This window comes from Ornithorhynchus anatinus, chromosome X1 (assembly GCF_004115215.2).
Source record: "Ornithorhynchus anatinus isolate Pmale09 chromosome X1, mOrnAna1.pri.v4, whole genome shotgun sequence".
Taxonomy (NCBI): Eukaryota; Metazoa; Chordata; class Mammalia; order Monotremata; family Ornithorhynchidae; genus Ornithorhynchus; species Ornithorhynchus anatinus.
This window is the reverse complement of record NC_041749.1, coordinates 83,608,086-83,634,763: the sequence shown is the minus strand read 5'-3', so window position 1 is coordinate 83,634,763 and position 26,678 is coordinate 83,608,086. Positions and strand designations below refer to the sequence as shown.

Genomic DNA, 26,678 nt, shown 5'->3' with positions numbered 1-26,678 from the left:
CAACCTCACTCCCTTTCTCTTTGGAGCACTCTCTTCTGGGAGGACCACAGGAAGAGGAGGCAGAAAAGAAGGGTCATGCTCCAGGACAGTTAATGTGCCATACCAGCAGTCCCATATAGGATTACTCACAATCCTCTCTGGCCAAGAGCCACTCCCTTGGAGAACTCATTCACTCCCATGGCTTCAACTATCACCTCTATGTGGGTGATACACAAATCTACATCTCCAGTCCTGTTCTCTCTCCCTCTCTGCAGTCTTGCATTTCCTCTTGCCTTCAAGACACCTCTATTTGGATGTCTTCCCATCACCTCAAGCTTAAAATGTCCAAAACAGAACTCCTTATCTTCCCTCCCAAACCTTATCCTCCCCTTGACTTTCCCATCACCGTAGATGGCATGACCATCCTTCCTGTCTCACAAGCCCGTAACCTTGGTGTTATCCTTAACTCTTCTCTCATTCAACCCACATATTCAATCCATCACTAAATCCTATCGGTCCCAGCTTCATAACCGCTAAAATCTTCCCTTTTTTCTCCATCCAAACTGATACCATGTTAATACAGTCAGTCATCCTATCCTGCCTGGGTTACTGCATCAGCCTCCGTGCTGAATTCCCTGCTCCTGTCTCTCTCCACTTCAGTCCATACTTCACTCTGCTGCCCAGATCATTCTTCTACAGAAATGTTCAGGACACATCACCCCGCTCCTCAGTAAACTCCAGTGGTTGCCCATCCACCTATGCATCAAACAAAAACTCCTCACCACTGGCTTTAAAGCACTCTACCACCTTGTTCCCTCCTACCTCACCTCACTACTCTCCTACAACCCAGCCTGCACACTTCACTCCTCTAATGCTAAACTTCTCACTGTCCCTCAATCTTGCCTATCTTACCGCCGACGCCTAGCCCACGTCCTGCCTCTGTCCTGGAATGCCCTCCCTCCTCAAGTGGATTTGCCCTATCTGTTGGCCAAATTCTGCTCCTTCCCTTTGGTCTGGAATGTCCTGCCTCAGGCTGGGCTGTCGGACAGCCAACCCCACTGACTTGAGAGCCGTGGAATGTCTAGCCTGAACTGAGCACTGTGGGGAACGCCAGAGAAAAAGGAAAAGAAAGACCTAGTTCCTACCCTCAGAGAGGGTACCCTCATTATGATCTAATGCAGGAGACTAATCCAACACCAGGATATGGATGTCCCCGGTTCTTTCATAATGCACGTTTTGAATAGAGCACAGTTTGAGAATTAGGGAACGTTTTTTCCAACCACGTGCGTCTGTCTGGATCGAATATGGCATGATGCCGGAAGGAAAGCTTGGTGCACAAACTTGGTGTATTAGAAGAGAGCAATGCAAGAAGTCAGAAGGGTAAGGAGTGGAGATGAGGTGGAGGAAGCTGAAGTGATTGGTACCCTTGGAACTGGGGAAGAGGGGGTGTTAGGAAAAGTTGACTCACCTTTCTGCCATAGGGATTGGTTCATCTTTATCTCTTTGCTTGGTCTCAGTGTCCTTTTGCTGCACTGACAGTACATCACCCATAGTTCCCTAGGGATCAAGAGGAGAGAGTGTGAGACAAATGCACACACACCTTTTTCACACCTCACCTGGCTTTGGGCCCACCTAACCACATGTGTACCTGCCTGCATCCACACAGCAGTCCACATAGACTGCATACACACACACACACACACACGAACACGTAAGCACCTACCCAGGCAACCTCACCCCCTCCCTCCCAGTCACACCAGCCAATGTAATTTCGAGAAACCTAAACATTTCCGCAGCCCCCGGATTTTCAGAGTACTTAGCAACCTTTAATTAACTAATCCTCCCTCCCTGCCTCAGCACACACAGACTCTCACTCTCCCCATACACACTCCCCACATGCACATCTTCCAGAGGAGGCTGCTCTGACCCATTTTCACCTGTTCCCACAAGTGCTCACATACATTCTCATTCTATCTCTTGCATAAACACATATTCCCTCACAAAACATTTCATGTGACTCCTCTGATCCAACTCCTGGCACACACTCACCCCTCGCAATCTCTTGCACACACATCCCCTTTCTCCCTTTTGGACTCTCACTCACAGTCAGATGATTTCTTTGGGATTCTCGTTCCTTCTTTCTTGCCCTTTTTTGCACATGCTCACTTTTCTCACAAACTCTTACTTACATTCACACCATTTTCTCTCACCCACAAAGCCCCCTCTTTCCCCTCAGCAGCCTGCTGTCTGTTTGCCTCCTGTGCAGCCTCTTCCCCTCCACTGAGACCCAAAGAGGGTTAATTCACAGCAGCAGGGACTCTGGTCCTATTGATTTTCCTCTTCCCCCTCTCCCCATTCTAGATGCTTTCTTAATGGTATTTTAAAATTCATCAGCAGTCAGAGAGGAGCAGCCTGAACCAACCCAGGCTTGGAAAAATGGCTTGGAGCAAAATGCTGGTGGGGTGGGGGTGGAGGTGCGAAGGGTGGAACTGGGATCTGGGGAAGGAGGGGAGAAGGGATGGGGAACCTGACAGAAGTCAAGGGGGTGGGGTGGATGTGAGGAGTCCAGTTTGTGGACTCAAGATCAATCAATGGTATTTATCGAGTGCTTACTGTGTGCAGAGCACTATACTAAGCGCTCAGGAGAGTACAATGCAACAGAGTTGGTAGACATGTTCCCTACCCACAAGAAGCTTACAATCTAGAGGGAGTTTATAGTCTTGGTGACGTATTCCAACAAAGATGTCAAGGAAGCCCCATAGGGAGGGGAAGGGAGAAAAAAATGAGGGCAAACTTAGAATTCTCAAATATGAAGAAAGCTTCAGAGAAGATCATCACACCCCCAGACACACCTCTAGGAAGAACTGTTCCTTCACCATCCCAGACAGGTTTTAAAGACCTCCGGCAAATGGGGTCTACAGTTACCTCAGTTGCCCACCCTGATCTCTCTTTCTCAAGTTTCATGTCAGATATATCTTCCTTATGTCTACCTTCAGTTCCTCGGGTCATCCATTTCCTCTCTTTGGAGCTTGGTGTATATGGAGCAAATGTAGAGAATAAACAGGGAGTCAGCACCCTGGTGTTCTTGGGGTTTGGTCCTGGCTCTGCCCCTGATTTGCTTGTTTACTCTGACCAGACCCTTTTTCTGATTCATGGCCCAGTTCTCCTTCTACAACAGAGGAGAATAGTGTCCTCCTTCTCTGCTTCCTCTTGGGCTGGTGGTCATAGGGGACTGAAATGTGCTTTGAGATCCTTGAAAACCAGATAATAGGAAGAGGAGGAAGAGGAGGAGTGGTGTGAGCGGTGTGGAGGAGATGGGAATTAGACATGGTCCCTGTCCCTCGGGGGGCTTACCACCTAAGAGGGTGCTGAGGTTAGGCAGCGAAGTGGCTGTAAGGAGGAGGAGTGCGACTGGCACATGAAGTGAAAAAAAAGGCCCACATTGTGAGGGGTGGCACAGGGAGGCCAAGGACTGTGAAAAGGGGCTTGAAGGGAAGGGGCCTTTTGGCTAGTTGCTTGAAGTTGGCTCTTTCTTTCCTTCTCCCTCCTCTGTTGTCCGTGGGGCCGCTATTTCCCCAGAGTCAGCCACACGTGCTGGAGCCAAGAGCTCATAATGAATTTGCTAAAGCCAGGTATTAAGACAGAGAACAAGCAGCTTTGTTTAGTGAAGGCACAGCTCTCAGGCTCAGCACTCTTTAGGGGGCCTGTCCCAGCCTGCCCTGGGGGTGGCTGAGGCCAGAACTTGGGAAGCCAAGCCAGGTTGAAAGGAGATGAATCCAACCAGAATTGGATAATAACCAATGCACGCTACTTCTTCGCCCACCACATTTTTCCCATTGCAACTTACAACCCTGAGAGTTTTAGGGACTAGTTCTCGGAGATGGCAGATTTTGACCTAGTCCCTGCATCAGGGTGGCCATTGCTAGCATTTGTGGATTCCGGTTACCAGGGGAGACCAGTTGTCCAGCCTTATCCTGAACAGTCTGGTTTTCCACTGGCTAGTCCACAGTCCGGTGCCAGGTCGGCAAAGGCGGATCCTGAATCCATGAGTGCCCTAAGTAGCCATCCCAAAGTAGGAGGGGGACAGGCTTACAAGAGCTACTAGGTCGAAAAAGCCCCCATTTAAGGTCTTTTCCGTCCTGATTAGAAACATTCAGGTCTTGTTAGAGAGCTGGGATGAGTGAGGCTGAGAGTCTGGTTCAAAGAGTATGGATCAGGGTTACCCCTCTGTTGGGGGGCACTATGAGCCTCAGGTGCTGGTCCCCTTCCTAATTGTGGAGGGGAGCAGCCTGGGAGCTGCCTGGAGCAGTCAGTATGTGATGGAGAGACCAGGAGGGATCAGACAGGTCTCCTGCTCGAACTCCAACCAAGCATTGAGGAACTTGGGCAGAGCAACCAGCCTGAGCAGCCTCCCCAGTGGAGCCCACCAACTGCCTCCTGGGCTGCCCTCCTCCAGACCCAAGAATTTTCTGCCTCTGTGAAGTGAGAGCCAGGTCGAGTTCTTCCCCTGCTCGGGCTGGCAGAACCCCAGTTTTCCAGAGTCTTCCCTGCAAAAAGCTACAGTGGAAATGGAGCGGCAGAATGGGACCACCCCATTGGTAATTGGGGAAGTAGTTGGGCCTTGGGGAGTGGCCCCAAGCGCCTATCTGGGGGAGTTCAGGTTAACAGGAATTCACACCAAAAGACAGTCCTCAATAAATGCTATTGGCTAATTTTTGTCCTTTCTTCTTTTCCATCTCTTTCTTCCTTCCCCTTACCTGATGGATCACCCCTCAATTCAGCTAATCCATGCCCCACAGCTTTCTTGAAAATAAATCAATCTTATTTATTGATTGTTTAGTGGGTGCAGAAAACTGAACTAAGCATTTGGGAAAGTACTGAGTTTTTTGGGGGGGTGTTTAAAGGTATTTGTAAAGCATTTACTATGTGCCAGGCACTGTACTAAGCCCCAGGATTGATACAGGATAATCTCCCTTCTCCTTCTACTCCCTGTACCGCCCCCCCTTTACCTCTCCGCAGCTTAACCCTCTTTTCCCCCCATTTCCCTCTGCTCCTCCCCCTCTACCTTCCCATCCCCTCAGCACTGTACTCGTCTGCTCAACTGTATATATTTTCATTACCCTATTTATTTTGTTAATGAAATGTACATCGTCTTGATTCTATTTAGTTGCCATTGTTTTTACGAGATGTTCTTCCCCTTGACTCTATTTATTGCCATTGTTCTTGTCTGTCTCTCTCCCCCAATTAGACCGTAAGCCCGTCAAATGGCAGGGACTGTCTCTATCTGTTGCCAACTTGTTCATTCCAAGCGCTTAGTACAGTGCTCTGCACATAGTAAGCGCTCAATAAATACTATTGAATGAATGAATGAAAGGTTGGACACAGTTCATTTCCCACCTGGTTCTCACAGTCTTAATCCCCATTTTACAGATGAGATAATTGAGGCACAGAGGAAGGGAAATGACTTGCCCAAGATCACCCAGCAGACAAGTGGCAGAGCAGGAACTAAAACTCTTCTTACTTTCAATCCCATGCTCTATCCACTAGGCCACGCTGGACATGTTCCCTGCCCACAGTGAGTTTACAGTGTAGAGGGACTGGGGATTATTCAAATCATGGGTGCTGCCCCAGTTTTCCAACAGACAGACTCCCCCAAGGAGACTTTTGAGGTTCTAGGGAAGAGGTACAGGAAGAATGTCACCATTCCAGAGACTCACAGCTCTAAGAACAAGACTTGAGGCTGCATAGCCAGTTGGCATGCTCCACCCTCCTGTCACCCAGCTCTCTCCACTGCCCTTGTTGGACCCATCCCTTTTGCTCTCGAGAAGGAGCCAACCCAGGATGTGTCCCTGGTGAGCCTCTGGCTTTCCCCTGGCTCTCTCTGGCCAGGACACGGTGCCCAGGAACCTTCCGGGCATGGTCTAGGCAGAACCCCCATAGGGGTCCCAGCATCCCCTGGCCCTTGCTTGGGAGAGGGGCCAGTTTGTTGTCCAGGTGATGTGAAGCGAGGAGGAGGATTCAGGACAAAGAGGCTGGAAGGATGTGGGCAGGGGGAGGAAGAGCAAAAGCAGCTGCCTCTCTACCCTAACCCTCCTCCCCCTCTACATCAAGTGGATGGTATACTGACCCTGTTTATCACAGCTAGGCCACGGGAAGCTGGAAACAACTTGTGATCTCCCTGCAGTTGTAGGGCTAGCTTTGGGCTCTTTTTGGGACTGGTCTTTCCTGGGGTTTCCTGCTCCCATCAGTCAGACCTCCCCAGAAACACAGACCTGTTGTTGCTGACTAGTTGTTCTTGGTGCCCACAGAAGACCCAACAGAAGAAATGGACATAAATTAGAGTGGGAGAGTTAGATTGGACACAAAGAAGAATCCTACTAGGGCTCCACTCTTGATTACCAGCGTGAAAAATGCTGGAACAAGCTACCAAGCCAGGTCATGAAGCATCCATCCCTTTAGATCATTAACAGAAGAGAAACCCATCTGTCCAAGATGATTTAGTCATTCACTAAATGACTGGGGGCTGGGAGCTGGACGAGATGACCTCTTGGGGGGGGGGGGGGCCATCAATCCATCGTATTTATTGAGTGCTTACAGTGTGCAGAGCACTGTACCAAGCACTTGGGAGAGTACTATATAACAGCGTTAGTAGACACATTCCCTATCCACAATGAGCTTACAGTCTAGAAGGGGAGACAGACATTAATATAAATTAATTAATTAATTACAGCAATATACAGAAGTGTATATATGTGTCTATGTGTCTCAGCCCATGTGGGGCTGAGAGAGGGGTGAATAAAGGGTGCAAATCCAAGTATGAGGGGTCACTTCTGGCTCTCAGATTCTGTAATTCTTTGACCCTGATGAAAATGGTCAGTTCAGGCATCCCCTCTCCCTGGTGACCTGGAATGCTGTTCTGCAGCTCTTTGGGTCCAGTTCTGTACAGGGTACATTGGGTCTATCCCAAAGCCCTGGAAATCCATAAACTGACCCAGTTGCCCCAGGTCTAGGGATGATCTGGATCTGGATTTGTCCTGTGCTCTTTGCCAATGAATAAGACCCCAGTACCTTCCCACCTTGAGAACCTCAGTTTGGACTGGCCCTGACCAAAGGGTTCAGACAGAATCAGACCTCATTCAGATTTCCAGATTTCCAAACAGCAATCTGTCAGTTTGCTGAGTCTGATTATTTTTTTAATGGTATTTCTTAAGCGCTTACTAAGTGCCAAGCACTGTTATAAGTGCTGGGGTAGATAAAAGGCTGGATACGGTTCCTGTCCCACATGGTGCTCACAATATAAGGAGGAGGGAGAACAGGTACTGAAGTCCCATTTAGCAGTTGAGGAAACAGAGGTGTAGAGAAGTTAAGTGACTTGCCCATGGTCACACAGCAGGCACTTGGCTGGGCTAGGATTAGAACCCAGGTCTTCTGGCTCCCAGGCCCGTGATTTACCCACTAGGCCACCCTGCTTCTCTCCTGGAATTAGGTGAAGCCCAGAAGGGAATCAGTCTGGTAGAAGCGCTATCTTAAGAGGGAGAGAAAGGGAGTCTCTTACATTTGCTAAGTCTGGGGCTAGAGCCATACTAATCAGAGGGTTGTTCTCTCTGGCTGATAGTGAGATGACTCCTGAAGCTGTATCTTCTGCAGTCTCATCCGAGGTAATCAATTTATAATATTTATTGTCTGCCAATTCTATTGTACTGCCAACGCTTAGTACAGTGGTCTGCATACAGGAAGTGTTCAATAAATACCATTGATTGATTGAGCACCTAGTGTGGGCAGAGCACTTGGAAGAGTTCAGTGGTGTTAGTAGACAAGATCCCTGTCCTCAAGGAGCTTACAATTGAGGGCAGCCTGGCAGACACTAAAATTAATTACGGGTAAGAGGAAGTAATTAGAGTTATAAAGTTAGGAGGTAGGGGAGAGTCTCCACAAATGCAGCATGTCTAAAACAGAACTACTCATCTTCTCCCCCTCAGATCACTCCTCCTACTAACTTTCCCAATCTCTGTCAATAACACCACCATTCTCCCTTATCCAGAAGTCTGAAACTTCAGAGTCATTCTCAGCTTCTCAATGTTCTTCAACTCTGATGTTTTACCTACCGTTAAATTCTACCAGTTGTTCCTGGATCCGTCCCGTCCTATCTACCCAAACAGCTAACAACCCGGTCTGAATTCGAGCCATATCATGCCTAGACTGTTGCATCAACCTCTTTGCTGGTTTCCCTGCCTCCTGCCTCTGTCCTCTTCAACTGCTGCATGGAACACTCTTCTTGGGGTATCGATAAGCCCCCCATCTCTCCTTTCCTTAAAACCCTCCACTGGTTTCCTGCCATGCCCCTCCACCTCAAGCAAAAACTCCTCACACTCTGCTTCAAGGCTCATTCTTCCCACCCCTTTCAAGCTAACGTAGCTGTACCTTGCTCTTGCCTCTCCCACCTCCGTCCCCTCGCTCACACTGATCCCCCAGTCCGAAACTCCCCATTTCCCTAAATCTGACATAACACCACTCTCCCCATCTTCAAAGCCCTCCTAAAATGCCACGTCCTGCATCGAGTTTAGTTTCTTCATCCTAAGTCATAGTAACTTACCTGCCAACTCTGGCACTTAATGTACTTATTAATAATACCCATCCTAGCTCTTTTGTATAAATGTTTATTCAGTTGTACATTCACTTATCAATTTATTCTATTTGTAATATTTTTATGTCTGTCAACCCCATAGAAGTGTAAATTCTTTTTGGGCAGGGATTGTGTCACTTCTCTGTTTTGTATTTCATTAGGGCTTAGTAGAGTGTATTGCACCTAGTGGGAACTCAATAAATATTAATATTACCACTACTATTACTTTGCCTCTTGGCAAACATTCACTCTCAGAACACACTGCTGCTATGTCTGGCTCCTTAGGAAAGGACACTTGTACTACCCCACTCCGCTCCCCACCCTGGAGATGTCCTCTCCCCGGCTTGATCTCCAACTCCCTCTTTCTTCCCAGTGGGGCAGCAGGAGACCCAACCGCAGGTGGAGAGGAAGGTCTCCATTTGATGGGTGAGCCGCAGGGTTGGCACTTGGGCAGAGGAAACAGCATGGCCTAGTGGATAGAGCATGGGCCTGGGAGTCAGAAGGACATGGGTTCTAATCCCAGCTCCACCATTTGTCTGCTGTGTGACCTGGGGCAGGTCACTTCACTTCTCCTTGCCTCAGTTACCTCATCTGTAAAAATGGGGATTAGGATTGTGAGCCCCACGAGGGACATGGATTGAGTCCAACCTGACTAGCTTGTATCTATCCCAGTGCTTAATTCAGTGCCTTGCACATAAGCATTTAACAAATACAAAAAAAAAAAAAAAGAGCTGGCCATGTTCTCTAAGGGACATGGGGATGGTGGAGCTCAGGCCCCCTTGAGGAACTATGGAGCTCCTCTCAGGGTAGGACTGACTTGAGGCAGTGTGGTGCCTACTGACCAGAGCTAAGGGACCTGTCTGCTGGGACAAGAAACTCTCCCTTTCTCTCTGCAGCAGAGCAGCTGGAACTACTCAGATTTTCCACCTTCAGACAATCTTCTCCAAGTGCTTTCAATTGATATCCAAGCTAGCTGGGTTCTAGCCCCAGTTCCAGTGCTGTCAGAGCAGTCTTAGTCAAACCCCTCGCTCTCCTTGGGCTTCACTTTTTCCAGTTATGAAAGGGAGCGTTGGGTGGGGCAGGGACCCTGCTGAGCCAAAGAACAATGAGTGTGGTTGGGGGTGGTGCACTGAGCTCAGTGCTCCACCAAGGGAGATGAGAGTGCCAGGGAACCATGGCCTCTTGGCTGCTGCAGGGTGGGGTGAGAGCAGGTCCCCAAGGCTTCACTGTTCTTTTCCTCTAGTCCCCAGCAGCAGCTAGGTCCAGGGGTCATTTTGGACATGGGTCTTTATGGCTTAGGGCCAGATACTGCAAGAGGTTTGCCTCCATCCCGTCCCCATAGCCAATGCTCTGCCCTTGCCTGGCCTAGCTCTGAGCTCCCGGAGCTCCAAGTTCAGGCTCTGTCTGGGGAACTCCCTGCCCTCTAGGGAACTCTGCCTGAATCTGGACGGGGGAGACAACAGCCTCAACTGTGCATAACTCTGAGTAAATCCGCCACACTTATTGTTGTCAGACCCCAAGCTTCCTGGGTTTGGGTTTGGACAGAGACTGTGCCATCTCTGCTTGAAGTGCCTGGGGAGGCATAGGGGAATGGAAAGGGATTCCCATGTTATGGAAGGAATTCTCGAGCCCCAAGACCAAAACATCTCTGCTCAAGATCACGCAGTAAAGCAAAAGGACTCTGGAGTCTTGACCACCAGCTCTTGCTCTGACCCCTGACCTCCTCTCTCAGGTTGGTAGATGGAAGCTGGAGTCCTGAGTCACAGTGGGGACAGAGAAGGGGAGTCTGTTTCCCCTAGGCAGGGGCCAGAGAGAGCCAGACCCCCACCTGCTGCCAGGCCCGGGGCCACACCAGCCCTGGGAACGGTCTCCCAGCACCCAGCCTGAAGCACACAGAAGAGGCTTTGTTCCCACTGCCAACGCAGCCCAGCTCTGAATGCCCTCTCAGCTGGGCCACTTTCTTGGCAGGGACCCTGTTCCCAATTGCCCTCACCTCCTAGATTTTCCCCACATCTGGCATCATGCCCACTCTGTGATTGGCACAGAGACTGCCCTGTACCAACCCTCTATTGAGGAGCTACCACCTCCCCCCTCTTCAGGCCCCTCTCAACCATGGCTCTCCATCTCTCTGTTCTCCTTCTTGCTCTTTTGGGGAGTGTATGTGTATGTGTGTTGGGGGTTGGGGGGAGACTCTGGCCCCCAGTCCCTCGTGGAGCATGGGAGCATGTAGGGAGAAAAAAGCTGGGGAAGGGACTGGAGCTGGAGGTTGGAGGATGCTAAGAGGACCGTATCAATCCTGGAAACTGAGACTTTGGGGAGATGCTACCTGCAAAGGGAGAGCCCCAGAGTGGATGGTTAGCTTGCCCTTACAGCACATTCCTTAGGACTTTTCTGGGGCATGCAAAGGTCTCCTTCATTTCCTCTTGCCTTTGTGAGGCAGAGGGCCCAATAATCACTGTGGTCTTTGTCAAGCTCTCACTATGTGCCAAGCACTGTACTAAGCGCTGGGATGGAATCAAGTAAATCAGGTCAGACTCAGTGCCTGTCCCTCCTGGGGCTCTCTGTCTAAGCAGGAGGGAGATCAGAGGGGATTTTCCCTTTTCTTTAAGGGGATAAAGCAGGGCACCAACAGAAAGAACCTAGGATTCCTGGTCTCCAGACCAGAATTCGATCCACCCAGCACAGCAGCCTCATTTCCATGGCCTGTCCGGAGGTCAGACCTTTCCCTAGGGAGGAGGTAGAAGCCTTCCAAACCAAAGGATGTTTGAAGTTCCTGATGAGGTAGTCCCTTGTTTAGGGGGGGCGGGGGGGTGCTGCTGAGGCCTGAGCCCTGATCAGGCCTCTGAGAGGATTCTTCCTCTCCTGAGCTCAGTGGAACCAGTTTGGGGAGCTGAGCTCTCTCCCACTCTGGCCAGGGAGTGGATGGGGGAGAAAAGAAGAAGGGCAGCTCTTGGTCATCGATAGCTAAGAACCCCTGCACACTTTCAGGTTCCTCTCCCAGTTCTGGCCCCTATCCAGGGAAAGGGGATCCTTGGTCTGGAGGAGGGGGATGGCTGGGCCCTAGTTGGGCCCCTTCTTGCCTCTGCCCTGACCCGTACCCAGATCCCACAGTAAGAGTGGCACGGAGCCCTGGGGTCTGCTAAGTGGAGTGAAAAGTGGGGGACTCAGCCACTTTGCAAGGCAGATCAGTGGGTCACCTCAGAGAAAGGGGGAGAGCAAGCAGGTCGGGCAGACAAGTCGGCAACCATTGGTGACCACTGGAATGGACTGGCGGAGTGAATGAAAGGAGGCAATGTTCAGTTTGGGTAGTGAAAAGCAGAAGGAGTCCTGAGCTGGGGACAGGATTTCTGTGTTGTTTGTCTTGGGGAGTTGTCTTTTCCTCCCATTCACAAGGTTATCCCCACTGCACTTAAAGACTGGAAGAAGACTCCCTCAAAGTGACTCAGTAAAGCAAAGAGAGAACCCAGATGTCTTGGGCCTCTGCTCTGCCCAAGCCCCCTTTATCCTCTGGACCGACATGGCACTCTGGCTACCATGCCAGCAGAAATTAAATCTCCATGCTTTTGCCCTAGGAATGACTCTTGCTGCCTCTACCCTATGCTCTTGCAGCAGAAGCAGAACACCAACAGTGAAGGAGCACCCAGACTCCTTCCCCTACTCCGGCCAGGACCCACAGCCCACAGAGATGAGCTCCATGGAGGTGCCCGTGCAGACGGAGATGGTGGAGCTGGTGCCCAATGGCAAGCCCATGGAGGGACTGAACCCCGGAGCCCTGCCCCCGAGTGGGAGTGAGAGGTACGACCTGGAGGTGGCAGAGATGGGACTTGCAAAGAATGCAAATCCCATCTCTTCAGAGGAGGCGAGATGGTACCAGATAGGTATTGTCGACTGAAATCTGGCCCCTGTGTCCTCCTCCTCCTCCTTTCCTTCAACCCTGCTGTTCATCCAACCCTGGAGGCCCTCAATGTCTCCACAATGCACCCAGGCCCTGCCAGGCCCTGGGCAATGTGGATTAGGGGTCTGGAAAGTAAGCAGAGGGAACTGACTCATGCCATTCTAGGGCCAAAGTGCCTATTCACTTCCTTAACCAACAGGGAGAGGGGAGGGGGGCACGTTGGGGCTATGGTGGGAGTGGGGAGCGCTCCATGAAATTGGAGGGTAAGATGATTGCCCCCCGCATCCCCACAGATTTGAGGAGCACAGGCCCAGTCCAGCAGAGGTGGAAGGCTTCTTGCCACAAAGGATCGACAAGCAGACACACTTCACTGACGTGAGAGACTGGATGCAGGGACAGGGGAACCCGAATGGTTAGGAATTTGGGGCAGGTGGATCTGAGCATGGTGGAAGCATAGAGCCCTAGCCCCTGAACACCAGAGTGGGAGGTTCCATGAGGCTGGGGGTGGGCATCCCAGGAGATCTAGACCGGGCGGATCGGCACGGTGGGGGGTCTGAGTGTTGAGTCCCTGGGGGCCTCACCATGGAGCTTGAGGACACTGAGCTGGGACAGCAGGGCGCCTTGCAGTTCCTGGGCCCACCTCGCCTTCCTCCCCACTAATGCTTTCTCTTGCAGTTTGAAGGTAAAACATCCTTTGGGATGTCAGTGTTCAACCTCAGCAATGCCATCATGGGCAGCGGCATCCTGGGGCTTGCATATGCCATGGCCAACACGGGCATCCTGCTCTTCCTGTGAGTTCCTGCCACCTCCAAATCCCACCCGCATAGGTGCTCTCCCTCCCAGACTTTCTGAGCCCCCAGTGACTGTAAGCCTCTCCAACTACTCCTTGGCCTGCTAGGGGGTTGTCTCTCCCTCCCTGGGAAGAGGCAGGCATTGGCTCTCAGCCCCTCTCCCAACTCCCAATCTGCTACTCTAGGGACTAATGAGAGCAATCTGGGGGTATTAATCTAGGCTGGTGCTTACCCAGATTTGTTTCATGGAGTTTGTTCGTGCCCATCATGCCCCTGAGACATGACCCTAGCACATCTCTTTTGTTGAGGGAATGGAACCACCTCAGAGGTGGAGCATCACAGGCAGGGAAAGATAGAGGAGATCCTCATCAAGAGAGGGAATGCAGGAAAACCTCCCACCATGGACCTGAGGAGTCAGAGAAGAGCGTGGGAACCCTGGAATCTGTCACTAGCAGGAACACAGCTTGGTTCAGAGTGTAGCCCAGGGAGGGAATGGGGTGGGAGGCCCTGGAAGGCTCTCTCTCAGTCACAAGGAGACACACGGTACCAGGCCGAGAAAACTAATGAGCAGCCAGCAGGTGTTACTCGCCTCGTGGAGAGCCGAACAAATTGTGTGGAGTGAGTGATGAGGAGAGGGAGGAAAGACAAAGAAAGGAGGAAATGGGAAGGGGGAGGAGGAGAAAACACAGGAAAGGCTAACCAGAGAGAGAAGGGCTGGAGAGTGGCAGAACAGCGAAGGAGTGCCAGGGCCATGAGCAGCTGGAGTCAAAGGTACCTGCCGACTTCTCTGTCTCCCTTTTCTGGCTCAGGTACTTTCCAGAGTAGAGTAGCCCCAGGTCAGTGAGGACCAGTGGGGTTCATCATATTCCCCAGGCTTTGTGGGCCACCGTCCTGGGGGTGGGTATTGACTGACAAGATCCAGTCTTCAGTGCCCCCTGCTGCCCCCCTCCAAGCCTCAGCCCCTCTACAACTCAGGGAAAGGACCTACAAACCACTGTGCCTGGGGGCCTTCTGGGAGGAATCTCTGCCAGAAGCTCGGGAAACAAGCCACCTCCTCTGACCACAGGGAAAGCAGCTATAAAGACAGGGAGAGCAACTTTGGAGAGGGGACCTGGATAGACCCCGATAGGCTAAAGGCAAACGTGGCATCAGGGAGAGGGGGCAGTCCCCAAGAGTCACACTAGTTTTCCAGAGAAAGCCAAGCATCCTCATCTCATGACTCAGTGGTAGCAGCCAAATCAGGGGGGCAGTGGAGGGGGCTCAGATTTTAGCAGAAACAATCTAATATCATTGTTATCATCTTCGTCATCATCATTTCTAATGTTTGTGAGGCACTTACTTTGTTCAAAACAACATTCCAAGCACTGAGGAGAGATACAAAGATATCGAATCAGGTCGGACCCCGGCCCACAGGGAACTATCTGTCTGAAGGGAAACTAGGGAAAGTTGAAGCTGCTGCAGCAGGGAAGCAAGGTGATGGGTGTTGAACAGAGCAAAGCAGAAGGATTGGAGAGGGAGCGGGCCTGGCCCAGTGGGTGCCCAGCCCACCTTGTGATGCTTACTGCTCTGACCCAGCTCAGCTCTAAGAAGTTGCATTGGCAGAGTGAGACCTGTCTCGTTGTTGTTGACTTGCCTAGGCTGTTTATTTCTAGAGAGGTGTTTTTTTCTTTACCCTCAAATAAAAATACAGCTAAAATAGGGCTGGAGATGAGAAAAACAGAGATCGGCTGCAAAACAAGCCTCCATTTAGCTGCCGAACAGTGAGTGGCTTGCCCTGGACGTGTGTGCTAGGCAGAAAACATGTTTTTATGCAAAACACACAGCCCGAGCGTGTTCTCAGGGAGCAGAGTAGGCGAGCAAAATGGACTCCTGACAACCCAGCCTCAAAGAGATACTTGTTGGAACCCAACGTCATCAGCATTAGAATATAAAGGTGTTTACCATCCAGGGGGCTTTTCCCAGTCACTGGCAGTTGGATCTGTTTTCCTGTGCCCCTCAGGGTCAAGAAACCTAGCTAGTTTATTCCACTTCCAGGTCTGGTCCCCAGCTCCAGGACCCTGTGCTCCCGGGGTTGAGTCTAGACAGGGGCATTTCTTACCCAAAGATCAGGATCATTACTTCTTGAGAATCTGGCCCTGGCCCCATGCTTCTCCATGGAGCCAATGCAAGCAGGACTGGGGAGGGAAAATCACAAGACAACTGGATCGATGGGGGAAGAGAAGATTCATTCTCTGACACTTCATAACACCCTAAGTTCTGCCTGTGGGATTCTGAAAGGATCTCTTCCACACCTAATGCCTCCATTAAACACCTACCTGTAACATGGAGCTAACAAATCCAGGAGATTGAGAGGATTGAGGAGGTCTATCTGTGAAGTCCTGGGGGTTCCTCAGAGGAGGGGGCCCCCAAAGGCAGCCTGAGGCCTGGGCTGTTGGGTTAGGGTCAGAGGCTCCCTCTAGTGAACTATCTGCAGCTCAGAAGTGGGGAGAGCAGAGGAAGGACGGGTGAAGTTGATCTTTCAGGGGGGTGCTTTTCCATGAGTTCTGGTGGCTGCTCTGTAGACATGACAAGGAAAAATCTGGAAGGTGGGCCTCCTCCTCCTCTGTGTCTTCCTCCTTCCCGGAGTGAGGGGCGCAGAGGCAGAACTTGACTGAAATTAAGAGAGCCAATGGCCCCTTCCCTAGGCAATTTAGCAATCAATTGCATTTACCCAGCACCAGCCGTTTGTAGAGCATTGTACTAAGCCCTTGAGAGCATCCCCTAGAAATTAGCATACATTTCGCAGGGAACCTACAGTCAAGTTGGGGAAACTTAAATAGGGACTCTCCTTTTTGTCTGGATTACCTGGGGGCCAGGGAGTGGGGGGGGGGGGGGGGTCCAGGCAGGTTCCCAGTTTCTTGAGGTTACATGGGTTATATGGGTTTGGGTATCCCTGGCTGCTTCCCGGAATGCAGGAGCTCTGGGCCTCTGCCAGCTGCAGTTTAGCCCAAAGTCAGTAAAACTTTCCAAGTTCTCAATCAAGTTCTGGGAATACTCTCAACCCACGTGGCACCACCCTTTGTCCCTCAGGGTTGGCTCTCCCCTCTTAACTAGTCTTCCTGTTTCTCCTCTCCCCTCAGCTTCCTCCTGACGTCAGTTGCACTGCTCTCCAGCTACTCCATTCACCTGCTGCTCAAGTCCTCAGGCATTGTGGGTAAGTGCCCTTACTCCTGACCAGGTTTCTCAGGGCTTGTCCACATCAACTGTAAAATGGGGATTCAATACCTGTTCTCCCTCCTACTTAGACTGTGAGCCCCATATGGGGTACCAACTGTTTCTGACCTGATTAATTTGTATCTACTCCAGTGCTTAGAACAATGCTTGACACAAATAGCATAATTATAACAATAATAATACTGATAATAATTATAATCTACCTCTCCTGATGAACCAAGAATCACCCCACTCCATCCTACCTCCTACCCCCCATCTCTGACCCTGCATTTTTCTGTCACTTACTCTGGTGTATTTAGAGGCTCTCTCTCTTAGAGTTTCTCTCTCTATTTGATTTTAAGTTTTATGAGGCCAGGGTTTGGGTGGGTAAGCTCATATGGGGATGATGATGAAAGAGGTAGACCATGCCATCTTTGGGACCCTGGGATCTCGCTGAGGGTGATGGGGGTGGGAGAGAGGGGAGAGGAGAAAGATGAACAAGAGCAGCTGGAGGTCCTGGAAGCTGGCCATGCCACTTTCCAGCCAACATTTTTCCTCCCCCTTGCCATCTCTCCTGGGTCCAATCCTCTCAGCACCCACCCCCAGGGAGAGGTTATTTTAAGGACTTTTCCCTGAGTATAGCCTGTGGCAGGGATGGGGGAACCACTACCCAGATGCCTCCCTGGGCCACTCTGATTCCCTTCCTCCCCCACTTCATGGTGGCTCTCCCTAAGGCATCCGCGCCTATGAGCAGCTGGGCTTTCGGGCCTTCGGGACTCCTGGGAAGCTTGCTGCAGCCACGGCCATCACCCTGCAGAATATCGGAGGTAAGGCCGGCGCTCAGCCTGGCAGTGGATTTGTCAGGGAAATCCCTGAGCCACACTGCTCTGCTGAAGTTGGGGCTCTTAGGCCCCACTTGGGGTTCCTGGCCAAAGCAGGGCTTCCCCTGACGCAGCAGGCCTTGGCAACCTGATACCAGCGACCTGGTTGGGAAGGAGTGAGAGAAGGGTACTGTGGGGCATTCTGTCCTCCACATCCCCTGCCCCCATCTGTGGGCTGGTGCCTGTTTCCTCCTCCTGGGTCCCTCACCTCAACAAGCCCCCTCACTGCCCCTCCCCATCACCCTTTGGGCCTCCCCTCCCCAGTCACCCCTGGGCCCTCCCCACAGCCATGTCAAGTTACCTGTACATCGTGAAGTCAGAGGTGCCTCTGGTGATCCAGACCTTCCTCAACCTGGAGGAGAAGACCACGTGAGTGTCTCTTCCCTGACCACCAAACCCCCGGGAAGGGACTGTCCTTTCCCTGTTGAGCTGTCCTCTGTGACCTGAGGAGATTGCCTCAATGGCTGGAATTGAACAGAGGAAGACGGGTCCATGCTGCTAGGTGCTGTGGCATCCTGGGGGAGGGAGGGTCTGTGCATGCGTGTGTGTGTGTGTGTGTGTGTGTGTGAGAGAGAGAGAGAGAGAGAGAGAGTCCACATGTGCACACACAAGAATGTGACTTTAGGCTTCCTAGAAGGAAGGGAGTTGAAGCACTAGCCAGAACTTTGAACAGCCAGGTTATTTTTGAGATCTTGTTTTCCTGCCTAAAACGCCAAACCATAGCTCCACTTGCTGAGCTGGGCATCTCATTCCATCTTGGGCTCCCACCACTGGGATACAGGCCAGGAGCTGGGAGTTTTTCCCTTAGATCACCGAGCTGGCGCCTGTCACTTTAATGGACAACAATTCAGGTTCCACTGCCCAGCCCAGTGGCTCATGGAGTTATTAATACCATCCCTGGTACCTTTGCTCCCACTTATTAACTCATTCGGTCTCACTCTTCTCCCCTCTCCCGTTCCTCCGTTCCAAGAAGTTCCATTTCTGGCTGAGACAGGAAGGCGTCCTGCTTCTGGGGAATCCTGTTTCAGCTAGCCTAGCCTAGTTCAGGGTCAAGCCCCTCTCCATACCTCCTCTGGCTTCCCCTTGGCAACCCAGCCCCCTCACCTGTCCCTGCACTCCCAGGCTGCCTTCCATTCCCCGGCACCCCCAGCCTGGTGAATTTGTTCTTGTGGAACCTGGGATTCTGCTTTTTCAGGTCGGGGGGCAGCGGGGTGAAGAACCCTGCCCCTCTTTCTTTCACTGGTAGCAGGGCGGGCAACACCTCAGACCTCAGGACAGTGTAGCTTCCCTTGGCCAGGCTTACATCTCTCCCTAGAGGGTATTCTGACATCTGGCTGGGCTGCCATGGGGACTTAGCTCTAAGCTCCTGCTATTTTTGCCCACTGCTAGTGCTTGGTTAAGTCCCAACCTGGGATTAGCTTGAGTGACATCCCTGCCCCCTCTCCCCTCCCCAGCCCCAGCCTATTGAGCGAAGCAGGACTGATCCCTGAGGCTGATGGCACAGCACAGTCCAATGCCAGCCTCCACTTGGCACTCGGGGCTATTGAGATGGCCCTGGGAGACCGGAGCCATTTCTTAACTTCGGGGATGGCGCGCACCTTCCTTCAGAACTCTCTTCGGGCAACCTAGTGGAGTTGTCAGATCCAGGTTTCTGGGGGAGGGCAGTTGGGTGTGGTGTGTGTGGAGGGTGGGCGGGGGGGGGGGGTGGCGGGGACTGACCGATTTCAGGTGCCAGAGGGCTGGCTAATCTTGTACTCTGCAGTAGCCTCTGGGCAAGGAGCCTGGCAGAGGGCAGGGAGGGGAGGGGGTGGTTTGAGGAATGAAAGCTCCTCTTCTTCTGACTGTCACTCCCCTCCGACTCCTTCCCAGCTGCTGGCAGTTCTGGCCCCTGATCCGGACCAGGTCGGCCGGTACCACCTGCCCCCACTGTGGTTCATGGGGCTCTGCCACAAGATTCCAGAGCTGAGCCCCAGCAAGTCCTGGCCCACATTAAGCCCTGTGGGGGGCTCTAACCTCCTGGGTTCTGTGCCCCCTTCCAGGGACTGGTACATGAATGGGAACTATCTGGTGATCCTTGTCTCTGTCACCATTATCCTGCCCCTGGCGCTGATGAAGCAGCTTGGTGAGTCAGGGAGGAGTGGGACTGGAGGCTTTGGGCCTTAGGCTCATCCCCGAGCTGCCCTGCACCCTTCAGAGGGAGCTGTGGGGGCTTGGATGAATGGATGGAGGGGGTAGCTCTTGGGAGGAGTGTGGAGCTTTGAGACTGTAGACTGTAAGTTCAGTGTGAGCAGAGAATGTGTCTGCCAACTCTGCTATATTGTACTTTCCCAAGTATTTGGTACAGTGCTCTCTGCACACAGTAAGCTCTCAATCAATATGATTGATTGATTTATTGGTTGATTAAGAGGAAATCATTTAGGAAGGCAGGGACATGGGAAGGACATGCTGAACCTCTGGGGGCTGGGATAGAGTGGGGAGGGGAGTCCTGAAGAGGGTCTAAGAAGAAATAGGATGTGGGGATAGGAGCCACTCAAGCCTCACCTATCTTTCCCCTCTGCCAGGATACCTGGGCTACGCCAGTGGCTTCTCTCTCAGCTGTATGGTCTTCTTTCTTATCTCGGTGAGTGGGAAGCAACATCCTGGCCTCCAGCTGACCCAGAATGGGAGTGGGGAGCTCTTGGGAAGGCCCCAGCCTCCTACTGGACTTCCCTGGCTTCTCAGCTTCCCTGGGGAACCCTGGCTCAGCTTCCCTCTGGAACCTAAAGCCCGAGATTGCAATCCCCTGGTGCGGACTGGGGAGCAGGTTGTCAGGGGAAGACAGCAGCTGAGTCTCCTTTCTTCAAACTCACCCCCTCCTTCACTCCCCCCATCTCCTGAAGTGAGGCATTGTTACCCTACATGACTCCACACACGGATTTTCATTTTGCATTCCCTGGGCCAGGATCCCTACTCAGATCAGATCCCTGCTCAGCTCCCAGGGAGGTATTTTGAGGACTGGGAAAGGAGAATTGAGTCATGACCGGGAGGAATGGTTAGTACGAGGAATCTGAATGTCCCTGCAGCCCCGGGCTCTGACAATTCTAAGGCCAGGGAGCATGGCAGTAAGGGAACATCGGCAGAGTCCCCCTCCCTGGCCAGCCCACTGTGCCTCCCTCGACCCTTACCATCCTCGGAGAATAATATGTGCTACTTAGGAGTGGGAAGACTTGGGTTAAGCATAATTTCCATCCCTCCCCAACCTCCCTGCCCAACCCCAGGTCATCTACAAGAAGTTCCAGATCCCATGCCCACTGCCCGAGCGTGATACCAACAGAACGGGAAACTTCAGTTTGGTGCAGTCCATCACCCTTGATTATGCCAGTGGAGACCCCCATATTCAGGCCACCGATGCCACTACCTGTGCCTCTAGCCTATTCACCCTCAACACGCAGGTGAGATGAAGTTTGGTGGGAGGGCCGAGTGTTGAGGGGCTGGGAGGAGCCGTTGGGTTCTACTGAGGAGAGCCTGCCCCCTAGGCTGGGGTCGAGTGGATAATGAGCATGGTAGCTGAACTTCGACCTGTAGAGACGAGGCCTTAGAGAGACTGTAGATCCCAGCATGCCCAACCTTCTTGCCACCCATCCACAGCTGCCAGGGGCCCTCAGGATTGAGGAGTTGATGTGGAGTTATGCTATTTCCCAGGGACTAGGCAGTGGGGTTTCCTGAGCCCATGGCTGGCATGAGCAAAGGACATGCCACCCCTGGTGTCTCCCTCTGCAGACGGCGTACACCATCCCCATCATGGCCTTCGCCTTTGTCTGCCACCCTGAGGTGCTACCTATCTACACCGAGCTCAAGGAGTGAGTATGCTGAAACCCCTCCCTCATGCCCATCTGCCCTCTGGGTTGGGCACATGCCGGCTCTGCCTTCCTAGTGAACTCGTCTTCTTTCCTGCAGAGTGTGGGGGAGCAAACTGACTCTGCGGAGGAGGGACATGGGGAGGGAAGTCTGGGGCTCAGACTTGTTCTCGGGAAGGGAGTCCCCATTCTGGTGCTCAGCTTTTTGCTCCCATGCAGCCCATCCAAGCAGAAGATGCAGCACATTTCCAACATCTCCATCGCCGTCATGTATGTCATGTATTTTCTGGCCGCGCTCTTTGGCTACCTCACCTTCTATGGTACGTCCTTTCCCCTGGCCTGGGTGGGAGTCTGGCTGGAAGTCTGGGGACCTCAGGGGACAGCGGAGGCCAGGGTTCACTTCCCCTAGAGGGGAAAGTCCCAGATCCTGGGGGGATGGTCTTGGACTGATGGGGCCAAGGGAATGGGATCTGGCGGAGGCCATCCTGATCTTTCTCCAGTAACACAGCCGGGGTCACTTAGGACACTGATAGTGATCCCATCTCTCCAATCAGATGCATTTCGAGGAGGCTGTGACCTTGGAGGTTGAGTTTATTGGGCAAGGGGAGAGGGGAAGGCAGGCCAAGTCCTAGGGGCTTCCTTTCCTCATCCCTCCATTTATAGCTAGATAGCTGTTGTTTGTCAATGGCTGGGTTGCATGTTTTGACCCCTGTCAAGACAGATATGTTGAGGAAATGTGGGGGGGGGGGTGTAGGGGGGAGCATTATAAAGAAGTTGGGTGTCTGTATTTTGGGGCCTCTCTGTGGGCCAGATGTGTTGGTAGGGAGGGAGCTGAATGTGCTGTGTGTCAGTCCTGTAGCCATCGCCCCTCCCCCCATTGCAGTCCGGGTGGCTTGGGTTAATCCAGTCCAGATGGTAACACTGGGCGCCTCCTCCCCACAGGCCAGGTGGAATCAGAGCTCCTGCACACCTACAACAGCGTGGACCCCTTTGACGTGCTCATCCTGTGTGTCCGTGTGGCTGTGCTCACAGCTGTCACCCTTACGGTCCCCATCGTTTTATTCCCGGTGAGGCTACTGCACCCCCAGGACCCAGGTCTCTCTCTGATAGTGGGCGGCTCAGGCAGGCAGAGGAGTGTCACAGGGTAACAAAGGAAATCCCACTTCCTGGCAGAGGTGCTGGCCCAGCCTGGGCATGGAAGTAGGGGGCGGGGGGGTTGGGGGGCTCTCGTGGTGGGTTATGGAATCCCAGGAGGAGAGAAGAGATGGTGACACTCGTCCCCAGAGAAGCAGATACCCAGAAGGCAGCTGTGTCATTGTGACGCCACCCTGCCACCTTCCCCAGGTACGCCGGGCCATCCAACAGATGCTGTTCCAACATAAGGAGTTCAGCTGGTTGCGGCACAGTCTCATTGCCATTGTCCTGCTCACCTGCATCAACCTGCTCGTCATCTTTGCCCCGAATATCCTAGGCATCTTCGGGATCATCGGTGAAGTTCCCCCCAACCCCAAATCCAGACCTCTGCCATTCCCTGACACTGGGGCCGAAATGCATTCCCACTCTCCGTACCCCATCCCATTCCCCTCTCTGGTCCTGGGGAACCTGGTGGGAACGTCGGCAGACAGACAAAGCCTCTAATGGCATCCCCTTGTTCTGGGCCCTCAGTGCAGGTGGTGAGCACGGCATTACCAGCTCATGATTTACACATCGCTTTGTGCCCTCCCTTGAGAACAGGCTTTCCGTTCAAACTCAATGGAAGCACACCTATTTGTGTGTTGCAAGCCAAGGCCTGGCCTTTTTTGTAAGTGCTGTTCTCCATACAGATGTATTTGCAGATATTAGGGGCAGAGAGAAATCCCAAATCAAGAGCAGTGTAGTTTTCTTTTCCCTCTCCAATCCTCCCATGAAAGTGGAGACAAGTCCCTTATTGTCCAACCTCCTACACCGTCTCCTCCCAGCCTGAATTGAATCGCATCTCCATAGTGAGGGTTGGGGGGTCTTTTCCACGTTCTTGCAAAAACCAGGCAGGTGAGGCCCCTGTGACATCTCCTGCTGGTGTGGCCTCTGAGATATTCTGTTCCGGGATGACCACTGCACCCACTCTCCCTACAAGTCGTGGTACCATGTGTGCTGCTGAGCCCATGGGGCCAGACCAGGGAGTGTAGATGGCTCAGTGCAAACCATCATCACTGCTACAAAAACAACTCAAGCGCCTGATCTGCTGGTGGCATCAATCGATGACACTGATTGAGCACTTACTGTGTGCAGAGCACTGTACTAAGCTCTTGGGAAAGGACAATACAATAGAGTTGGTAGACAAGATCCCTGACCTCAAGGAGCTTATGGTCTAGTGGAGGTAGGTTGAAACAGTGCCCTCTGAATCACTGGTGTCTGAACAGTGCTCATCCAGAATGGCAAGGGTCCCAAAATGTGCCGCCTGAGAACCTTCCCCACCACCACCTGTAAGCAGTGATACTCACACCCTTGGAAAAAGTCTGCCCATCGGCAGTGTCGTTGGTCTTCGATGCCAAGGACAATGATGTAGCTCCATCCAAGTTGGAAATAATGGAGATTCCTTGGGGAAACTGGTCCCACTGAACAGTTTCTTGGGGGAGATTTCCCAGTGCCCTGGAGAAGTGCCTATATTGCCGGCTACCTCTTTCCCTCTCATCCTCCCCTTCCTCCACTCTCCCCTTGTCCATTGCTCAACTTCAGACCAAAGTCCTAAGTATCACAAAGAATGTGCTCATTGGCCTCCTTGGAGGCTCTTTGTGTGCCCTGTGGTATGACTGCTCTCTCTCCCTCTGTCCTTTCTTCATCCCCCTCCCTAACTTCAATGCTTCTTAGGTGCTACATCGGCCCCCTGCTTGATCTTCATCTTTCCTGCCATCTTCTACATCCGGATCATGCCCAAGGACAAGGAGCCCCTGAGATCTACACCCAAAATACTGGTATGATGCTTCCCCCAACCCCGGCCTCAATGAGCTAGGACGGCCCTGCCCCAAATACGCATGCTGGGTCCATCTTCCCCCACCAATCCCAATTCCCCTTTGCCAGCAGCCCGTCCTCCCACCTCCACACTCTCTCCTCTCCATTAATTGACACCGCCCTGCTCCGAGAACCTTTCCTCTGGTCTGTCACCTGTGCCAGAGGGAGGGTGAGTGAGGGTGTGAGGGATGTGGGAGCGTTGCAAGGGATGGTCTCCTTATTCTGAATAGGCATTGGGTTGGAAACTGAGTCAGAGTGAGGGTTCCAGGCTCCAACGCTTCAGAAGAAAAGGCAGGTGTGGGACCAACCCAGACACCCTGACTCCTCAACTCAAACCCCTGACTCACCTTGCTCTCTCCCCTGCAGGCCATGTGCTTCGCGGGACTTGGTGTCCTCTTCATGATCATGAGCCTCAGTTTCATTATCATTGATTGGGCCACCGGGAGCAGCCGGAGCGGTGGCAGTCACTAGAGCCTGGGGCCTGGTCTTCCCCACCTCGTCCTCAGGGCATGGCGGCTGGACCGGCTTCCCTCGTCCCCCCCGACCCCTTGCTGAGCCCGCTCCCTCCCCTGGCCCAGCCAGATAGTACTGTACAGCTGCACTGCAGCCCACGACTGGTTGGGGGCAGGAGGAGAGAACAGGAGGGCGGCAGGGAAGGACCTCTGAACTCTATGTGCTTTTTTTTCACTATTGTCTTTATCAGGACGTTTGGGGTTGGGGGGAGGGGGATTGGGAGGGCTGGACCGAGCCAGTTGCAGGTGCAGCTGCCATGCAGAGTCCCACCCCAGGGCCACACAAACTGGGCCCCAGGCATCTCCCACCTGCCCTCCTGCCCCCATCTCCTCCCTGTCACTTGCTGACAGCCCCATTTTGGAAGAAACAGTGAAATCCAGCCAAGCGAAGTCCAACCTGCAGCCATCTGAGGGGTAGGGGCTTACCTAGGCCCACGAGATCACTTCCTGTCCCTCACTGGCACTCCCCCTACCCCCCCACCCCTGCCTGGCAATGCAGGTGGGTGGAGAGAGCGTGCTGGTATCCATTGAGGCTGAGCCTCCCAGCATCTCCCCCAACTGCTTCCCTTAGAGCTCCCGCCACACCCACTGGAGCCTGAGTGACTGGCAACTCAGTCTGAAGGCAAGGGAAAAGGGTTTGTTTCATCATGTTGGGACAAGCTAAACAATGAGGGAGCTGTAGACCCTCCTCTTGCCTCCATGAGTCCCCTGACTTCAAGGGCATCCCCCCATAGCTGGAATGGAGTGATGCTACCTTCTCTTCCTGTTCCATCTTTTCCCTCCCTCTTCCCCCTCCCTAAACTAGTGTTGGTGACCTACCTTTAGAAGGTAGGTCAAGAAGAAGCTGGGACTGAGTCTGGGCCTGGGACTGGCACCCCCATCTCTTGATTCCTGACCTGGTGCTCTTGCCAAGAGACCATGGGTTTAGGGGTCTACGCTCTGTGCAATCAACTATATAGGCCCAGGGCTTCTCCACCTCTCTTTCTGTGACTGGTGCAGGGAAGGAGGGCTTGGACTGGCAGGATCTGGGCAGGGGGAAGTGGGTCACCTCCTAGCCCCTCCCCACCCAGTCTTCTCACATCGCAGTGAAACCTTGTCCTGGTGAGGAGGAGGAAAGGACAGCCAGCAGTCTGCTATCCTCTCCTTGCCCCTGATCCCTGTTCTTCATCCCACCCCAAGTCTCATGAATAATAATCTCGTGCTTTTATTCCCAAAGTGCGCTCGCATTACTTTTCTAATTTTATCTTCACAGTGTTCCTGTGAGGTAGGGAAAGGCAGATCTTTTCCCCCCATTTTACAGATGAGGAAACTGGGGTTCAGAGAAGTTAAAGGACTTGCCCAAAGTCACACAGGCCAGTGGCAGAGCAGGGACTCAAACCCAGGTCCTCTGACTTTCAGACCAGTCTCTTTCCACTACACCACACTCCTGCCACTGTCCCTTGTCACCCATGCTTCTGGGATCACTGCAACCTGTCACAAACTCAAGATCAATCTTCACTTGAGGAATAAGGGAGTGGTGAGTAGGAAATGGAATCTCCCATCAGGAACAACGGATAAGCCTCAGTCCTGAGACTTCAGGATGGAGAACCTGCACAGAAGAATGGATTCTAGTGCTAGTGACTTGCCCACCACCACTCTCTTCTCTTGTCCCTGCCGGGCGTGTTCCCACAGGGGTATGGAAGGCAACAACCTGGTAGATGGGCAGGGGTGCAGCCCATTGCCAAGTGCATGTTTGAGCTCTGCCCATGTGGGCCAGCTGCTTGCAAAGTAGGGACAAAAGCCCAGGACTCCTGCTCGTCAGAGCACTGCGCTTTCCACTGGGCTGAAAAGCAAGGCTGAGGGAAAGGTGGGAAGACAGACAAGCAAGCTCACATACTGTGATCACCGTAGAGTAAGTACCTAAGATTGCTGGGGGTTAATCCAGGAAGGTGGATGAAAGATGTCCTTTTTGGTCCAGGCTATGGCTGCTGGACATTTTATA

The 26,678-nt window shown here is 52.6% G+C and overlaps 1 protein-coding gene across 1 annotated transcript in view; it reads left to right on the top strand.

Annotated features, from left to right (window-relative positions):
• Positions 1-25,912, top strand: part of SLC38A3 (solute carrier family 38 member 3) — a 37,233-nt gene extending 11,321 nt beyond the window's left edge. The window contains exons 2-16 of the mRNA XM_029050432.2: positions 12,212-12,397; positions 12,791-12,872; positions 13,173-13,288; positions 16,408-16,481; positions 17,215-17,307; positions 17,649-17,730; positions 19,401-19,483; positions 19,923-19,981; positions 20,619-20,792; positions 21,121-21,200; positions 21,417-21,517; positions 22,140-22,264; positions 22,542-22,686; positions 24,045-24,148; positions 24,552-25,912. Of these exons, the coding sequence (XP_028906265.1) occupies positions 12,288-12,397; positions 12,791-12,872; positions 13,173-13,288; positions 16,408-16,481; positions 17,215-17,307; positions 17,649-17,730; positions 19,401-19,483; positions 19,923-19,981; positions 20,619-20,792; positions 21,121-21,200; positions 21,417-21,517; positions 22,140-22,264; positions 22,542-22,686; positions 24,045-24,148; positions 24,552-24,656 (1,533 nt within the window). The 5' untranslated portion in view covers positions 12,212-12,287 and the 3' untranslated portion in view covers positions 24,657-25,912. The remainder of the gene's footprint in view (positions 1-12,211; positions 12,398-12,790; positions 12,873-13,172; positions 13,289-16,407; positions 16,482-17,214; positions 17,308-17,648; positions 17,731-19,400; positions 19,484-19,922; positions 19,982-20,618; positions 20,793-21,120; positions 21,201-21,416; positions 21,518-22,139; positions 22,265-22,541; positions 22,687-24,044; positions 24,149-24,551) is intronic.
• Positions 25,913-26,678: the final 766 nt, after the last annotated feature.